Raw genomic sequence first — 16528 nt, 5'->3', positions numbered from 1 at the left:
TCTCAGATCGACCACTTACCAAATGCGCTACTGTTTTTCAGCCATGGCCTGCAAAGTCATCATTCAACGTTCTGGCCCCTTCTGAGAGCCTATGGGAGCATTAGAAAATGTCACGTTACAGCAGAGATCCCCTGTTTTGGATAGAGATGATCAAGAAGGCCAAGAAATGGTCAGAGAGGGCTCTTCCTGTTTGGAATCTTCTCAGGTTTTGGCCTGCCAAATGAGTTCTGTTATACTCACATACACCATTCAAACAGTTTTAGAAACTTTGGAGTGTTTTCTATCCAAAGCTAATAATTAAATGCATATTCTAGTTTCTGGACAGGAGTAATAATCAGATTAAATCAGGTACGTTTTTTATCCGGCCGTGAAAATACTGCCCCCTATCCATAACAAGTTAACTGACTTGACTGGTTAAATAACATTTTAATAAATAATGCAAGAGGTCATCCAATCCTGAGAGCTACAGAGTGTGGAGGCTTTTGTTCCAGCCCAGCTCTAACACAGCTGGGTCATGTTTAAAGAGGACTCACCATAGCAAAAGCATTTTGCCACTGAAATGACAGGTATGTGTTCTTATTAGAGAAGAAGAATGGAGAATCTTCATTGAATTATTTTTTTAAATCCAGGACTAGGCTTATTCTGTCTCTGGGAAACCGGCCTATTGAGTCAGTGAATTAACAAAGTTTTTCCCTCCCGTAGCGCATCGAGGCGGCAGACCTGAACGGGCTGAACCGCCGTACCCTGGTATCCCCAGTCCAGCACCCGTATGGTCTGACCCTACTAGGACCACACATCTATTGGACCGACTGGCAGAGCCGTAGCATCCAGCGGGCTGACAAAACCACCGGCGCCAACACCATCACTGTACGCAGCAACCTGCCCGGGCTCATGGACATACAGGCCGTGGATAGAGAAAAGCCACTGGGTGAGTGTTTCAATGGCACACTGGCCTCGGAACAGCAAAGAGGAAGGTGTGGGTAGGGGTTTGCCTTGGTTTAACCTCGTCCCCAGGCTATTGCGCATGTCCCATAAAAGCCTTGTACATCAACCATTCAAAGTTGGCCTTAGTGGGAGTGGCCATAGAATTATATGGGAGTGACCTTACTTGTCATCATTTAATTTTAGAAAATCACACGACTGCAAAAAATCTGGTAAGGTTGTTTGGTTGGTGTGTGTTTGGAATTGAGTGGCACTTACCCATTTGCTGTCCTCCATTTGTCCCCTGTATTCTCTATTTATTGTTCGTCTTCCCTCTCTCACTTCACTTTCAATGGAATCAGTTGCCTGTATGTAATGGGAATGTCTTGAAACCAGTAAATATTCTGCTGCTACCCCTATTTGTGTACCTGCAACAAAAGTCTGACTTGGTTTGCTCCTTCCTCCCCCTCTCCAGGTTTCAATAAGTGTGGTAGAATGAACGGGGGCTGTAGCCACATGTGTCTGCCCCGCCCCAATGGTACTTCCTGTGCCTGTCCCACCGGCATCCTCCTAAAGGGGGATGCCAGGTCATGTGACGACTCCCCCGAGACCTACCTGCTCTTCTCCAACCGGGTCAGCGTGCGACGCATCTCCCTGGACACAGATGACCACACGGACGTGCATGTGCCCATGCCCGAGCTGCACAACGTCATCTCACTGGACTACGACAGCGTGGACGGGAAGCTGTACTACACCGATGTCAGCCTGGATGTTATCAGGTATGCTAAAAAGACACTCACACGCACAATATACACTGAGTGTACAAAACATTAGAAACACCTTCCTAATATTGAGTTGCACCCACTTTTGCCCTCAGAACAGCCTCAATTTGTTTGGGCATGGACTCTACAAGGTGTCAAAATGTTCCACAGGGATGCTGGCCCATGTTGACTAATGCTTCCCACAGTTGTGTCAAGTTGGCTGGTAGTGGATCTCTAAACCAAATAGATCGTTCCATCTCATCCCACAGATGCGCAATTGGATTGAGATCTTGTGACTGGGCAGGCCACTGAAGTAAGCAGAATTCACTGTCATGTTTGTGGAACCATTCCTGGACAATCCTAGCCTTGTGACATGGGGCATTATCCAGCTGAAAAAATATATAGTTGCAGATGGATACATACAGTGAGGGAAAAAAGTATTTGATCCCCTGCTGATTTTGTACGTTTGCCCACTGACAAAGAAATGATCAGTCTATAATTATAATGGTAGGTTTATTTGAACAGTGAGATACAGAATAACAACAAAAAAATCCTGAAAAACACATGTCAAAAAATGTTATAAAATGATTTGCATTTTAATGAGGGAAATAAGTATTTGACCCCTCTGCAAAACATGACTTAGTACTTGGTGGCAAAACCCTTGTTGGCAATCACAGAGGTCAGACGTTTCTTGTCGTTGGCCACTAGGTTTGTACACATCTCAGGAGGGATTTTGTCCCACTCCTCTTTGCAGATATTCCCCAAGTCATTAAGGTTTCGAGGCTGACGTTGGGCAACTCGAACCTTCAGCTCCCTCCACAGATTTTCTATGGGATTAAGGTCTGGAGACTGGCTAGGCAACTCCAGGACCTTAATGTGCTTCTTCTTGAGCCACTCCTTTGTTGCCTTGGCCGTGTGTTTTGGGTCATTGTCATGCTGGAATACCCATCCACGACCCATTTTCAATGCCCTGGCTGAGGGAAGGAGATTCTCACCCAAGATTTGACAGTACATGGCCCCGTCCATCGTCCCTTTGATGAGGTGAAGTTGTCCTGTCCCCTTAGCAGAAAAACACCCCCAAAGCATAATGTTTCCACCTCCATGTTTGACGGTGGGGATGGTTTTCTTGGGGTCATAGGCAGCATTCCTCCTCCTCCAAACACGGCAAGTTGAGTTGATGCCAAAGAGCTCCATTTTGGTCTCACCTGACCACAACACTTTCACCCAGTTGTCCTCTGAATCATTCAGATGTTCATTGGCAAACTTCAGACAAGCATGTATATGTGCTTTCTTGAGCAGGGGGACCTGCGGGCGCTGCAGGATTTCAGTCCTTCACAGTGTAGTGTGTTACCAATTGTTTTCTTGGTGACTATGGTCCCAGCTGCCTTGAGATCATTGCCAAGATCCTCCCGTGTAGTTCTGGGCTGATTCCTCACCATTCTCATGATCATTGCAACTCCACGAGGTGAGATCTTGCATGGAACCCCAGGCCGATGGATGTTGACAGTTCTTTTGTGTTTCTTCCATTTGCGAATAATCACACCAACTGTTGTCACCTTCTCACCAAGCTGCTTGTCGATGGTCTTGTAGCCCATTCCAGCCTTGTGTAGGTCTACAATCTTGTCCCTGACATCCTTGGAGAGCTCTTTGGTCTTGGCCATGGTGGAGAGTTTGGAATCTGATTGATTGATTGCTTCTGTGGACAGGTGTCTTTTATACAGGTAACAATCTGAGATTAGCAGCACTCCCTTTAAGAGTGTGCTCCTAATCTCAGCTCGTTACCTATATAAAAGACAACTGGGAGCCAGAAATCTTTCTGATTGAGAGGGGGTCAAATACTTTTTTCCCTCATTAAAATGCAAATCAATTTAGAACATTTTTGACATGCGTTTTTCTGGATTTTATTGTTGTTATTCTTTCTTTCACTGTTCAAATAAACCTACCATTAAAATTATAGTATGATCATTTCTTTGTCAGTGGGCAAACTTACAAAATCAGCAGGGGATAAAATACTTTTTTCCCTCGCTGTAGCTGCCATGAATGGATGCACCTATTTGGCAATGATGTTTAGATATCCTGTAGCATTCAAACGTAGCTCCACTTTTATCAAGGGACCTAATATGTGCCATGAAAACATACCCCACACCATCATACCACCACCATCAGCCTGCAATGTTGAAACGCAGCATGATGGATGCATGTACTCATGTAGTTTTCTCCATACCCTAGTCCCCCCATCAGCGTGAAATAGCAGGAACCGGGATTCATCAAACCAGGCGATGTTTTTTCAATTCTGCAGTTTCCAGTGTTTTCGTTCCTTAGCGCACTGCAACTGCAGTTTCTTGCTGAAAGAAGTGGAACTCTAAGGTCATCGGCTGCCATACCCCATTTGTGTCAAGGTACGATGAGTTGTGCATCATTTGATGGGTCTTTGGGGACCAATGTTGTACTGGGCTGTCCGTCTGTTGCTCTGCACAATTTGTGTCTGCCTCCTTTGTCCTCTTTTATCAATGACCTGTTTTCAACCACTGGTCTGCCATTGGCTGGATGTCCTTTGGGTGGTGGGCCATTCTTGATACACACGAAACTGTTGAGTGTGAAAAACCCAGCAGTGTTGCAGTTCTTGACACACTCAAACCAGTGCGCCTGGCACCTACTACCATACCCTGTTCAAAGGCACTTGAATCTTTTGTCTTGCCCATTCACCGTCTGAATGGCACACATACACAATCCATGTCTCTTTTGTCTCAAGGCTTAAAAATCTATCTTTAACCTTTCTCCTCCCCTTCATCTACACTGATTGAAGTGGTTCAAAATGTGACATCAATAAGGCATCATAGCTTTCAATTGGATTCACCTGGTCAGTCTGTCATGTAAAGACCAGGTGTTCCTAATGATTGTACACTCAGTGTATACACACACACAATATGTACAGTACACTCTTACTCACACACACACATGCATGCATTCCAACAGTTAATTCCTCCTTGTCACTTTTTCTTACTATTTGGGGTTTTAACTCTTTGCAATTAATGTATTCAAGCAATAGTTAGGCACTCTACCAATAAGATTTAATTTAATAATTGATTTGTTGATTGATTGATTCATTGATTGACTTAACTTCTCATGTGCTGGTCAGACGGGCCAACCTGGATGGTACAGGGATGGAGACAGTGATAAGCCAGGGTCTGAAGACCACTGATGGTCTAGCTGTGGACTGGGTGACCAGGAATATGTACTGGACAGACACAGGTCGCAACACCATCGAGGTGGCACGACTGGACGGGACCAGCCGCAAAGTACTAGTCAACAACAGCCTGGATGAACCCAGGGCCATCGCTGTGTTTCCCAGCAAAGGGTGAGAGGGGGGAGAGGAGGAGGGATAGAGGGGGGAAAGCGTTAAGGTTGAGGGAAAAGGGTGGAAGGGTATAGTGGAAGAGCTTGGTTTTGTGAGTGTTTGTAAGTGCGTGTTTGTGTGTGTGGGGGGGGGGGTGGGAACTGGGTTGTCATTGTTTCATTGGTCTCTCTAGGTACCTGTTCTGGACAGACTGGGGTCACATTGCTAAGATTGAGCGGGCACACCTAGATGGATCAGACCGTAAAGTTCTGATTAACACAGACCTGGGCTGGCCCAACGGACTCACACTGGATTACGACACACACAGGTTAGAAACAGAGAGTGGGAGGGAGAGAGTGGAAGGGAGGGGGATGGTGACAGGGAGGGAATAAGGGAATGACAGAGAGAGATAAAGAAGAGAGTGGCAGTGGTAGGGAGGAAGGGCGGGAATAAGGGAATGACAGACAGATATACAGGAGGGATTGGTAGGGAGGGTGGGAATAAGGGAATGACAGACAGAGATAAAGGAGAGAGAGGGAATGAGAGACACAGATACAGGAGAGAGAAGGAGTGGTAGGTAGGGAGAGAGAGAGGGAAGGAATAAGGTAATGGCAGACAAAGATACAGGAGAGAGAGGGAATGGTAGGGAGAAAGGGAGCACAGGTATAGTTTTTGGTAATAAATCTTGTTCTGGGGGCAGCCTTCCAGAGTGGTCACTAGCTGGCACAGCCACAAAGTCATAATCTGCCTTAACCACACTGCTAACCCTAATGCCTAGCCCATCAATTAAATTAACTTTAACCTCTTACATCTAGACGTTCCGCTAGCGGAACACCTGCTCCAATATCCAATGATGGGCGTGGCGCGAAATACAAATTCCTCTAAAATCTGAAAACTTCAATTTTTCAAACATGTGACTATTTTACAGCATTTTAAAGACAAGACTCTCGTTAATCTAACCACACTGTCCGATTTCAAAAAGGCTTTACAACGAAAGCAAAACATTAGATTATGTCAGCAGAGTACCCAGCCAGAAATAATCAGACACCCATTTTTCAAGCTAGCATATAATGTCACAAAAAAACAAAACCACAGCTAAATGCAGCACTAACCTTTGATGATCTTCATCAGATGACAACCCTAGGACATTATGTTATACAATGCATGCAAGTTTTGTTAAATAAAGTTCATATTTATATCAAAAAACTGCTTTTTTACATTAGCATGTGACGTTCAGAACTAGCATACCCCCCGCAAACATCCGGTGAATTTACTAAATTACTCACGATAAACGTTCACAAAAAACATAACAATTATTTTAAGAATTATAGATACAGAACTCCTCTATGCACTCGATATGTCCGAATTTAAAATAGCTTTTCGGTGAAAGCACATTTTGCAATATTCTCAGTAGATAGCCCAGCCATCACGGCTAGCCATTTAGACACCGACCAAGTTTAGCCCTGATCAAACTCCGATTTACTATTACAAAAGTTTCATTACCTTTGTTGTCTTCGTCAGAATGCACTCCCAGGACTGCTACTTTAATAACAAATGTTGGTTTGGTCCAAAACAATCCATCGTTATATCCAAATTGCGGCGTTTTGTTCGTGCGTTCAAGACACTATCCGAAATGGTAAATCAGGGTCGCGAGCATGGCGCAATTCGTGACAAAAGATTTCTAAATATTCCATTATCGTACTTCCAAGCATGTCAACCGCTGTTTAAAATCCATTTTTATGCCATTTTTCTCGTAAAAAAGCGATAATATTCCGACCGGGAATCTCCGTTTAGCTAAACAGAGGAAAGAAAACAAAGCTTTCGGTCGACGCGGGCACGAGCCTGAGTCTCACAGTACTGTAACCAGCCACTATCCAAACGCACAACTTTGTTTCAGCCAGAGCCTGCAAAGCCACGATTCAGCATTTTGCCGCCTTCTGAGAGTCCATGTGAGCCGTAGAAAGTGTCACGTAAGAGCAGAGATCCCCTGTAATAGATAGAGATAATCAACAAGGCCAAGAAATGGTCAGACAGGGTACTTCCTGTACAGAATCTTCTCAGGTTTTGGCCTGCCAAATGAGTTCTGTTATACTCACAGACACCATTCAAACAGTTTTAGAAACTTTGGAGTGTTTTCTATCCAAAGCGAATAATTATATGCATATTCTAGTTTCTGGGCAGGAGTACTAATCAGATTAAATCGGGTACGTTTTTTATCCGTCCGTGAAAATACTGCCCCCTAGCCAATTTGATTAAGACCAAAAAGCAAAGTTTTGTTTTCATGAATTTTTACAATATAGCCAATTTTGACACTGCAGCTGGCCCATCTAGCAAACATTGCTCAGTTCTGCCTCCAGGACAAGACTCATCCCAATAAATGGCAATCCACAGAGGAAGCGGGACGGAGAGTGTGACAGTCAGAGACAGGAAAAGAGGGAGAGAAAGACTGAAAATATTAGGGCTTAACAGCATACAAAGCAGATCTCAGCCGAGAAAATCTAATTATTTTCTGCAGAACATTCTGTTTTGTGTAGTAAATCATAGTACAAGAGTTTTCTGGCCTCTTGATAGGATAGCTTTGATGTCAGTTCCTGTTAAATCCCTCTCATCTCTGTCTAATATCTCTGTAAAGTATTTTTGCCTAGTATGTATATGTACTATGAATGTGTGTTTAACTCCTCCGTGTGTGTGTGTGTGTAGGATCTTCTGGGTGGATGCTCACTTGGACCGCATTGAGAGTTCCGACCTAAACGGAAAGCTCCGTCAAATCCTCGTCAGCCCTGTGTCCCACCCCTTCGCCCTCACACAGGTACCCCCCAGCTGTCAATCAATCACTTGACCCCTACCCCTGGCTGCTTCATCCACTCACTTGCTCTTATTCCTCCTCCACTAGCTTGTTTGTTCACTGCCTCACTTGCTCTCCCTCCTCCTCCACTCGTACTGAACCATAAAACTGAACCATTCTAATTCCCTTCATCTCTGACCTTCATTTTCTTCCTCCCTCTCTCTCTTCCTCCTCGTCTGTGTTTTTTTTTCTCTCCACTCTTTTTCTCTACCTTGTTCCCCCAGTTGAAGCCGGTGTCCTCCCCTCTAACCCCTTTCTCCCGACTCTCGCAGCAAGACCGTTGGATCTACTGGACGGACTGGCAGACTAAGTCCATCCAGCGTGTGGACAAACACACTGGCCGCAGCAAGGAGACCGTGCTGGCCAACGTGGAGGGCCTCATGGACATCATCGTAGTCTCACCACAGAGGCAGAGCGGTAAGGGAGCAGGGTGAAGTTGCCCCTAGTCGCTGATCTTGAGTCATTTTAGCATTTTCCCGACTAATGATTAAGGTTAGGATTGGGGAAACTTTGCCCTTGAGCGAGTGCTAAGTTGCCCCTAACTACTGATACCGGTTCAAGTATTTGTTCATCTTCTTATGGCGAAGATTAGCATTGAGGGTAATCTGATCCTAGATGATTAGAGCCAGCTTCTACCTTCAACCACCATTGTGGTATCGCCACAGTGACAGTGTTAATGAGGCATTTCTGGGAGTTACATTTTTTTTCTCTCAAATCAAAGTTTATTTGTCACATGCGCCGAATACAACAGGTGTAGACCTTACAGTGAAATGCTTACTTACAGGCTCTAACATATAGTGCAAAAAAGGTATTAGGTGAACAATAGGTAGGTAAAGAAATAAAAACAACAGTATAAAAGACAGGCTTTATACAGTAGCGAGGCTATAGAAGTAGCGAGGCTACATACAGACCACGGTTAGTCAAGCTGATTGAGGTAGTATGTACATGTAGATATGGTTAAAGTGACTATGCATATATGATGAACAGAGAGTAGCAGTAGTGTAAAAGAGGGGTTGGCGGGTGGTGGGTGGGACACAATGCAGATAGCCTGGTTAGCCTGTGTGCGGGAGCAGTGGTTGGTCGGCCCAATTGAGGTAGTATGTACAGTGGGGGAAAAAAGTATTTGATCCCCTGCTGATTTTGTACATTTGCCCACTGACAAAGAAAGGATCAGTCTATAATTTTAATGGTAGGTTTATTTGAACAGTGAGAGACAGAATAACAACAAAAATATCCAGAAAAACGCATGTCAGAAATGTTATAAATTGATTTGCATTTTAATGAGGGAAATAAGTATTTGACCCCCTCTCAATCAGAAAGATTTCTGGCTCCCAGGTGTCTTTTATACAGGTAACGAGCTGAGATTAGGAGCACACTCTTAAAGGGAGTGCTCCCAATCTCAGCTTGTTACCTGTATAAAAGACACCTGTCCACAGAAGCAATCAAACCTCTTGGGGCTAGGTGGGACGCTAGCGTGCCACCCGTGGTGCACTCCATCAACAGCAGGTGCATTTCAAGAGCGGCAAATTTGAATCCAAATAAATATCAAAATTCAAATTTTTCAAAAATACAACTATGTTACACCATTTGAAAGATAAACATCTCCTTAATCTAACCACGTTTTACGATTTCAAAAAGGTTTTACGGCGAAAGCATAAATTTAGAGTATGTTAGGACAGTACATTTACAAGAGTTGTGTGTAATGTTTTGTCAAGTCAAAGACAGGGTCACCAAAACCATAAAACCAGCTAAAATGATGCACTAACCTTTTACAATCTCCATCAGATGACACTCCTAGGACATTATGTTAGACAATGCATGCATTTTTAGTTCTATCAAGTTCATATTTATATACAAAAACAGCGTTTTACTATGGCATTGATGTTGAGGAAATCGTTTCCCTCCAATAACCGGCAGTCAAGTCAGCGTCAGAAATTAAATAATTAAAATTAGAAAACATTGGTAAAATATTATATTGTCATTTAAAGAATTATAGATTTACATCTCTTGAACGCAATCAACTTGCCAGATTTAAAAATAACCTTACTGGGAAATCACACTTTGCAATAATCTGAGCACTGCGCCCAGAAAAATACGCGTTGCGATACAGACTAGACGTCATGTTGGGGAGATCTAAAATCGAAAATACTATGTAAATAATCCATTACCTTTGATTCTCTTCATCAGATGTCACTTCCAGGTATCACAGGTCCATAACGAATGTAGTTTTGTTCAAAAAAGCTCATCATTTATGTCCAAAAATCTCCGTCTCGTTAGCACATGATGTAAGCCAGCCGGACTTCTCGTCATGAACGAGGGGAAAAAATATATTTCCGTTCGTTCAAACATGTCAAACGTTGTATAGCATAAATCATTAGGGCCTTTTTTAACCAGAACATGAATAATATTCAAGGTGGACGAATGCATACTCTTTTATAACGTATTGGAACGAGGGTACCCAACATGAACTAGCGCGCCAGGTGTCTAATGGGACATCACCGTTCCATGGCTCTTGTTCGGTCAGATCTCCCTCCAGAAGACTCAAAACACTTTGTAAAGGCTGGTGACATCTAGTGGAAGCAATAGGAAGTGCCAAAATATTCCTAAACCCCTGTGTTTTTCAATGGGATAGGTTTAAAGTCAATACAACACATCAGGTATCCACTTCCTGTCAGAAAATGTCTCAGGGTTTTGCCTGCCAAATGAGTTCTGTTATACTCACAGACACCATTCAAACAGTTTTGGAAACTTTAGAGTGTTTTCTATCCATATATAATAAGTATATGCATATTCTAGTTACTGGGTAGGATTAGTAACCAGATTAAATCGGGTACATTTTTTTTATCCAGACGTGCAAATGCTGCCCCCTAGACCCAACAGGTTAAAGGGAGTGCTCCTAACCGCAGCTTGTTACCTGTAAAAAAGACACCTGTCCACAGAAGCAATCAATCAATGAGATTCCAAACTCTCCACCATGGCCAAGACCAAAGAGCTCTCCAAGGATGTCAGGGACAAGATTGTAGACCTACACAAGGCTGGAATGGGCTACAAGACCATCGCCAAGCAGCTTGGTGAGAAGGTGACAACAGTTGGTGCGATTATTCGCAAATGGAAGAAACACAAAAGAACTGTCAATATCCCTCGGCCTGGGGCTCCACGCAAGATCTCACCTCGTGGAGTTGCAATGATCATGAGAACAGTGAGGAATCAGCCCAGAACTACACAGGAGGATCTTGGCAATGATCTCAAGGCAGCTGGGACCATAGTCACCAAGAAAACAATTGGTAACACATTACGCCGTGAAGGACTGAAATCCTGCAGCGCCCGCAAGGTCCCCCTGCTCAAGAATACATATACATGCTTGTCTGAAGTTTGCCAATGAACATCTGAATGACTCAGAGGACAACTGGTGAAAGTGTTGTGGTCAGATGAGACCAAAAGGGAGCTCTTTGACATCAACTCAACTCGCCGTGTTTGGAGGAGGAGGAATGCTGCCTATGACCCCAAGAACACCATCTTCACCGTCAAACATGGAAGTGGAAACATTATGCTTTGGGGGTGTTTTTCTGCTAAGGGGACAGGACAACTTCACGGCATCAAAGGGACGATGGACGAGGCCATGTACCATCAAATATTGGGTGAGAACCTCCTTTCCTCAGCCAGGGCATTGAAAATGGGTCATGGATGGGTATTCCAGCATGACAATGACCCAAAACACACGGCCAAGGCAACAAAGGAGTGGCTCAAGAAGGAGCACATTAAGGTCCTGGAGTGGCCTAGCCAGTCTCAGACCTAAATCCCATAGAAAATCTGTGGAGGGAGCTGAAGGTTCGAGATGCCAAACGTCAGCCTCAAAACCTTAATGACTTGGAGAAGATCTGCAAAGAGGAGTGGGACAAAATCCCTCCTGAGATGTGTGCAAACCTGGTGGCCAACTACAATAAACGTCTGACCTCTGTGATTGCCAACAAGGGTTTTGCCACCAAATACTAAGTCATGTTTTGCAGAGGGGTCAAATACTTATTTCCCTCATTAAAAATGCAAATCTTTTTATAGCATTTTTGACATGTGTTGTTCAGGATTATTTGTTGTTATTCTGTCTCTCACTGTTCAAATAAACCTACTATTAAAATTATAGACTGATCATTTCTTTGTAAGTGGGCAAGCGTACAAAATCAGCAGGGGATCAAATACTTTTTTCCCCCACTGTACATGAGTGTATAGTTATAATGACTATGCATATATGATAAACAGAGAGTAGCAGCAGTGTATTTAAGCTTTCACCTTATACTGTTGGTCACATTCAAGGAAGTGTGTGTTATGTAATACAGTGCCTTGCAAAAGTATTCATCCCCTTGGCGTTTTTCCTATTTTGTTGCATTACAACCTGTAATTTAAATGGATTTTTATTTGGATTTCATGTAATGGACATACACAAAATAGTCCAAATTGGTGAAGTGAAATGAAAAAAGTTACTTCTTTCAAATTTAATCGGAAATGTGGTGCGTGCATATGTATTTACCCCCTTTGCTATGAAGCCCCTAAATAAGATCTGGTGCAACACATTACCTTCAGAAGTCACATAATTAGTTAAATAAAGTCCACCTGTGTGCAATCTAAGTGGCACATGATCTCAGACCTGTTCTGAAAGGCCCCAGAGTCTGCAACACCACTAAGCAAGGGGCACCACCAAGCAAACGGTACCATGAAGACCAAGGAGCTCTCCAAACAGATCAAGGACAAAGTTGTGGAGAAGTACAGATCAGGGTTGGGTTGTAAAAAAATATCCAAAACTTTGAACATCCCACGGAGCACCATTAAATCCCTTATTTAAAAAATTGAAAGAATATGGCACTACAACAAACCTGCCAAGAGTGGGCCGCCCACAAACTCACAGACCAGGCAAGGAGGGCATTAATCAGAGACGCAACAAAGAGACCAAAGACAACCCTGAAGGAGCTGCAAAACTCCACAGCGGAGATTGGAGTATCTATCCATAGGACCACTAAGCCGTACACTCCACAGAGCTGGGCTTTTCGGAAGAGTGGCCAGAAAAAAGCCATTGCTTAATGATGATCTTCATTAGATGACACTCCTAGGACATTATGTTATACAATACATGCATGTTTTGTTCAATCAAGTTCATATTTATATCAAAAACCAGCTTTTTACATTAGCATGTGACGTTCAGAACTAGCATTCCCACCGAACACTTCCGGTGCGAATTATAGATACAGAACTCCTTTATGCAATCGCGGTGTCCGATTTTAAAATAGCTTTTCGGTGAAAGCACATTTTGCAATATTCTGAGTAGATAGCTCGCCATCACAGGCTAGCTATTTTGACACCCACCAAGTTTGGTACTCACCAAACTCAGATTTACTATAAGAAAAATTGGATTACCTTTGCTGTTCTTCGTCAGAATGCACTCCCAGGACTTCTACTTCAATAACAAATGTTGGTTTGGTTCCAAATAACCATAGTTATATCCAAATAGCGGCGTTTTGTTGTGCGTTCAAGACACTATCCGAAGGGTAACAAAGGGTGATGCGCCCGGCGCGTTTCGTGACAAAAAATTTCAAAATATTCCATTACCGTACTTCGAAGCATGTCAAACGCTGTTTAAAATCAATTTTTGTGCGATTTTTCTCGTAAAAAAGCGATAATATTCCGACCAGGAAACCCTGTTTTAGTTCAAAGATGAAAAAATAAAAACATGGTGTCGCCTCGTGCACGCGCCTCAGTCTCATTGTTCTCTGATCGACCATTATCCAAATGCGCTACTGTTTTTCAGCCAGGGGCTCCAAAGGCATCATTCAGCAGTTTGCCGCCTTCTGAGAGCCTATGGGAGCCGTTGGAAGTGTCACGTTACAGCAGAGATCCTCAATTTTCAATAAAGAGAGTGTAGAAGGCCAAGAAATGGTCAGAGAGGCCACTTCCTCTAAGGAATCTTCTCAGGTTTTTGCCTGCCATATGAGTTCTGTTATACTCACAGACACCATTCAAACAGTTTTAGAAACTTTAAACTTTTTTTGTTTTCTATCCAAAGCCAATAATTATATGCATATTCTAGTTTCTGGGCAGTAGTAATAACCAGATTAAATCGGGTACGTTTTTTATCCGGCCGTGCAAATACTGCCCACTACCCTAGAGAGGTTAAAAACAATAACTTGAAAGCCCCAATCGCTAGGGTCATTTTAAGATGTCAGGCGTCAAAATCTGTTCAGTTTTGATACTGAGCTCATTGCCCAACCGGATGCATCTGGTTTCAAGTGGCCAAGAGACCTCATGTGATGTTCAGCTGCTATTTAGCGGACAAACTGGGAATCAGACAGGACATCTAATTATATTAGTGGAAAGGTAGTAACGTCAGTTTTCTTCTCATATGTATATTATTTCTGTACGTCGAAAAATGGAGCCATTGCACAAACCCTGCTGTTTTGAAATTTGAAATGGCTGTGTTCCTATGGGAATTTATGCATGTTTGTAGCACCACCATTAGGTAAAAGATCTGACTTGTTTTTTTTTTAATCCTTTTGGAAGAGTAATTAGTGGTATATTTTATTTCAAACCTAGACTTTCAAATCTCTTATTCTCCTAAAATGTACTGACAGTTCTACTTCCCTTTGCCTGCTGTTTCTCTGGCTCTGTAATAGTCACATTGTTCCTAACTATTTCTAATAGTACTAAGCATGTATTGGTTGAAATCTAAATGTCTTTCATGAAACATAAAATATATGTTATCTTCACATCCGTGTATATTCCCCCTCAAGCCAAAATCATGACGGCCCTCAAGGAACTACACTGGACATTATGCAAACTGGAAACCACATATCCTGAGGCCGCATTTATTGTAGCTGGGGATTTTAACAAAGGAAATTTGAGGAAAACGCTACCGAAATTCTATCAGCACATTGACTGTAGACTGTAGTCGCTTAGAAAAAACACTAGACCACTGCTACTCGCCTTTTTGAGATGCTTACAAGGCCCTCCCCCGCCCTCCCATCAGCAAATCAGATCACAACTCCATTTTGCTTCTCCCTTCCTATAGGCAGAAACTCAAACAAGAAGTACCCAAGGTCTATTCAATGCTGGCCTGACCAATCAGAATCTATGTTTCAAGATTGTTTTGATAACGCGGACTGGGATATGTTCTCAGGTAGCCTCTGAGAATAACATTGACGTTTACACAAACACTGTGACTGAGTTCATCAGGAAGTGTATAGGGGATGTTGTTCCCATGGTGACTATTAAAGCCTACCCAAACCAGAAACCGTGGATAGATGGCAGCATTCGCGCAAAACTGAAAGTGCAAACCATCGCATTTAACCATGGCAAGGTGACTGGGAATATGGTTGAATACAAACAGTGTAGTTATTCCCTCCATAAGGCAATCAAACAGGCAAAACGTAAGTACAGAGACAAAGTGGAGTCATAATTCAATTGCTCAGACTCGAGACATATGTGGCAGGGTCTACAGACAATCACAGATTACAAATGGAAAACCAGCCACGTCGTGGACACCGACGTCTTGCTCCCAGACAAGCTAAACACCTTCTTTGCCCGCTTTGAGGATAACACAGGCCACTCCCAAGGACTGTGGACTCTCGTTCTCCATGGCCAACGTGAGTAAGACATTTAAGCGTGCTAACCTCGCTAGGCTGCCGGCCCAGACGGCATCCTAGCCGCTTGTGCAGACCAGCTGTCTGGAGTGTTTACGGACATATCTCTCCCTATCCCAGTCTGCTGTCCCCACTTGCTTCAAGATGGTCACCATTGTTCCTGTACCGAAGAAAGCAAAGGTAACTGAATGACTATCGCTCCGTAGCACTGTCATCATGAAGTGCTTTGAGAGTCTAGTTAAGGATCATATCACCTCTACCTTACATCCTAGACCCACTTCAATTTGCTTACCGCCCAAATAGATCCACAGATGATGCAATCTCCATCACACTGCACACTGCCCTCTGCCCTATCTCATCTGGACAAGAGGAATACCTACATCAGAATGATGTTCATTGACTATAGCTCAGCCTTCAACAGCATAGTACCCTCCAAGCTCATCATTAAGCTCGGAGCACTGGGTTTGGACCCCGCCCTGTGCAACTGGGTCCTGGAAATTCCTGACAGGTAGCCTGCAGGTGGTTAAGGTAGGAAACAACACCTCCACTTCACTGATCCTCAACACGGTACTCCCTGTTCACCCATGACTGTGTGGCCATGCACGCCTCTAACTTAATCATCAAGTTTGCAGACGACACAATGGTAGTAGGTCTGATTACTAACAATGATGAGACAGCCTACAGGGAGGAGGTGAGGGCCCTGGTGGAGCGGTGCCAGGAAAATAACCTCTCCCTCAACGTCAACAAAATGAAGGAGCTGATCGTGGATTTCAGGAAACAGCAGACGGAGGACACCCCTATCCACATCGACGGGACTGCAGTGGAGAAGGTGGAAAGCTTCAAGATCCTCGCCGTACACATCACTGACAATTTGAAATGGTCCACCCACACAGACAGTGTATGGCAACTGGTATGGCAACTGCACCGCGCGCAACTGCAGGGCTCTTCAGAGGATGGTGCGGTCTGCCCAACGTCTCACCGGGGAACACTGCCTGCCCTCCAGGACACCTACAGCACCCCGATGTCACAGGAAGGCAAAAAT

At 43.7% G+C, this 16528-nt stretch overlaps 1 protein-coding gene across 1 annotated transcript in view; it reads left to right on the top strand.

Moving 5' to 3' along the window:
- LOC106561901 (low-density lipoprotein receptor-related protein 4-like) overlaps positions 1 to 16528 on the top strand; it is a 278722-nt gene that overhangs the window by 248944 nt on the left and 13250 nt on the right. The window contains 6 exon segments of the mRNA XM_014126232.3: positions 703 to 928; positions 1397 to 1700; positions 4822 to 5040; positions 5213 to 5347; positions 7720 to 7828; positions 8137 to 8281. Coding sequence (XP_013981707.2) covers positions 703 to 928; positions 1397 to 1700; positions 4822 to 5040; positions 5213 to 5347; positions 7720 to 7828; positions 8137 to 8281 — 1138 coding nt within the window.

Source organism: Salmo salar, chromosome 11 (genome assembly GCF_965601325.2).
Source record: "Salmo salar chromosome 11, fSalSal1, whole genome shotgun sequence".
Taxonomy (NCBI): Eukaryota; Metazoa; Chordata; class Actinopteri; order Salmoniformes; family Salmonidae; genus Salmo; species Salmo salar.
This window is presented reverse-complemented; position numbering and strand designations above follow the sequence as displayed.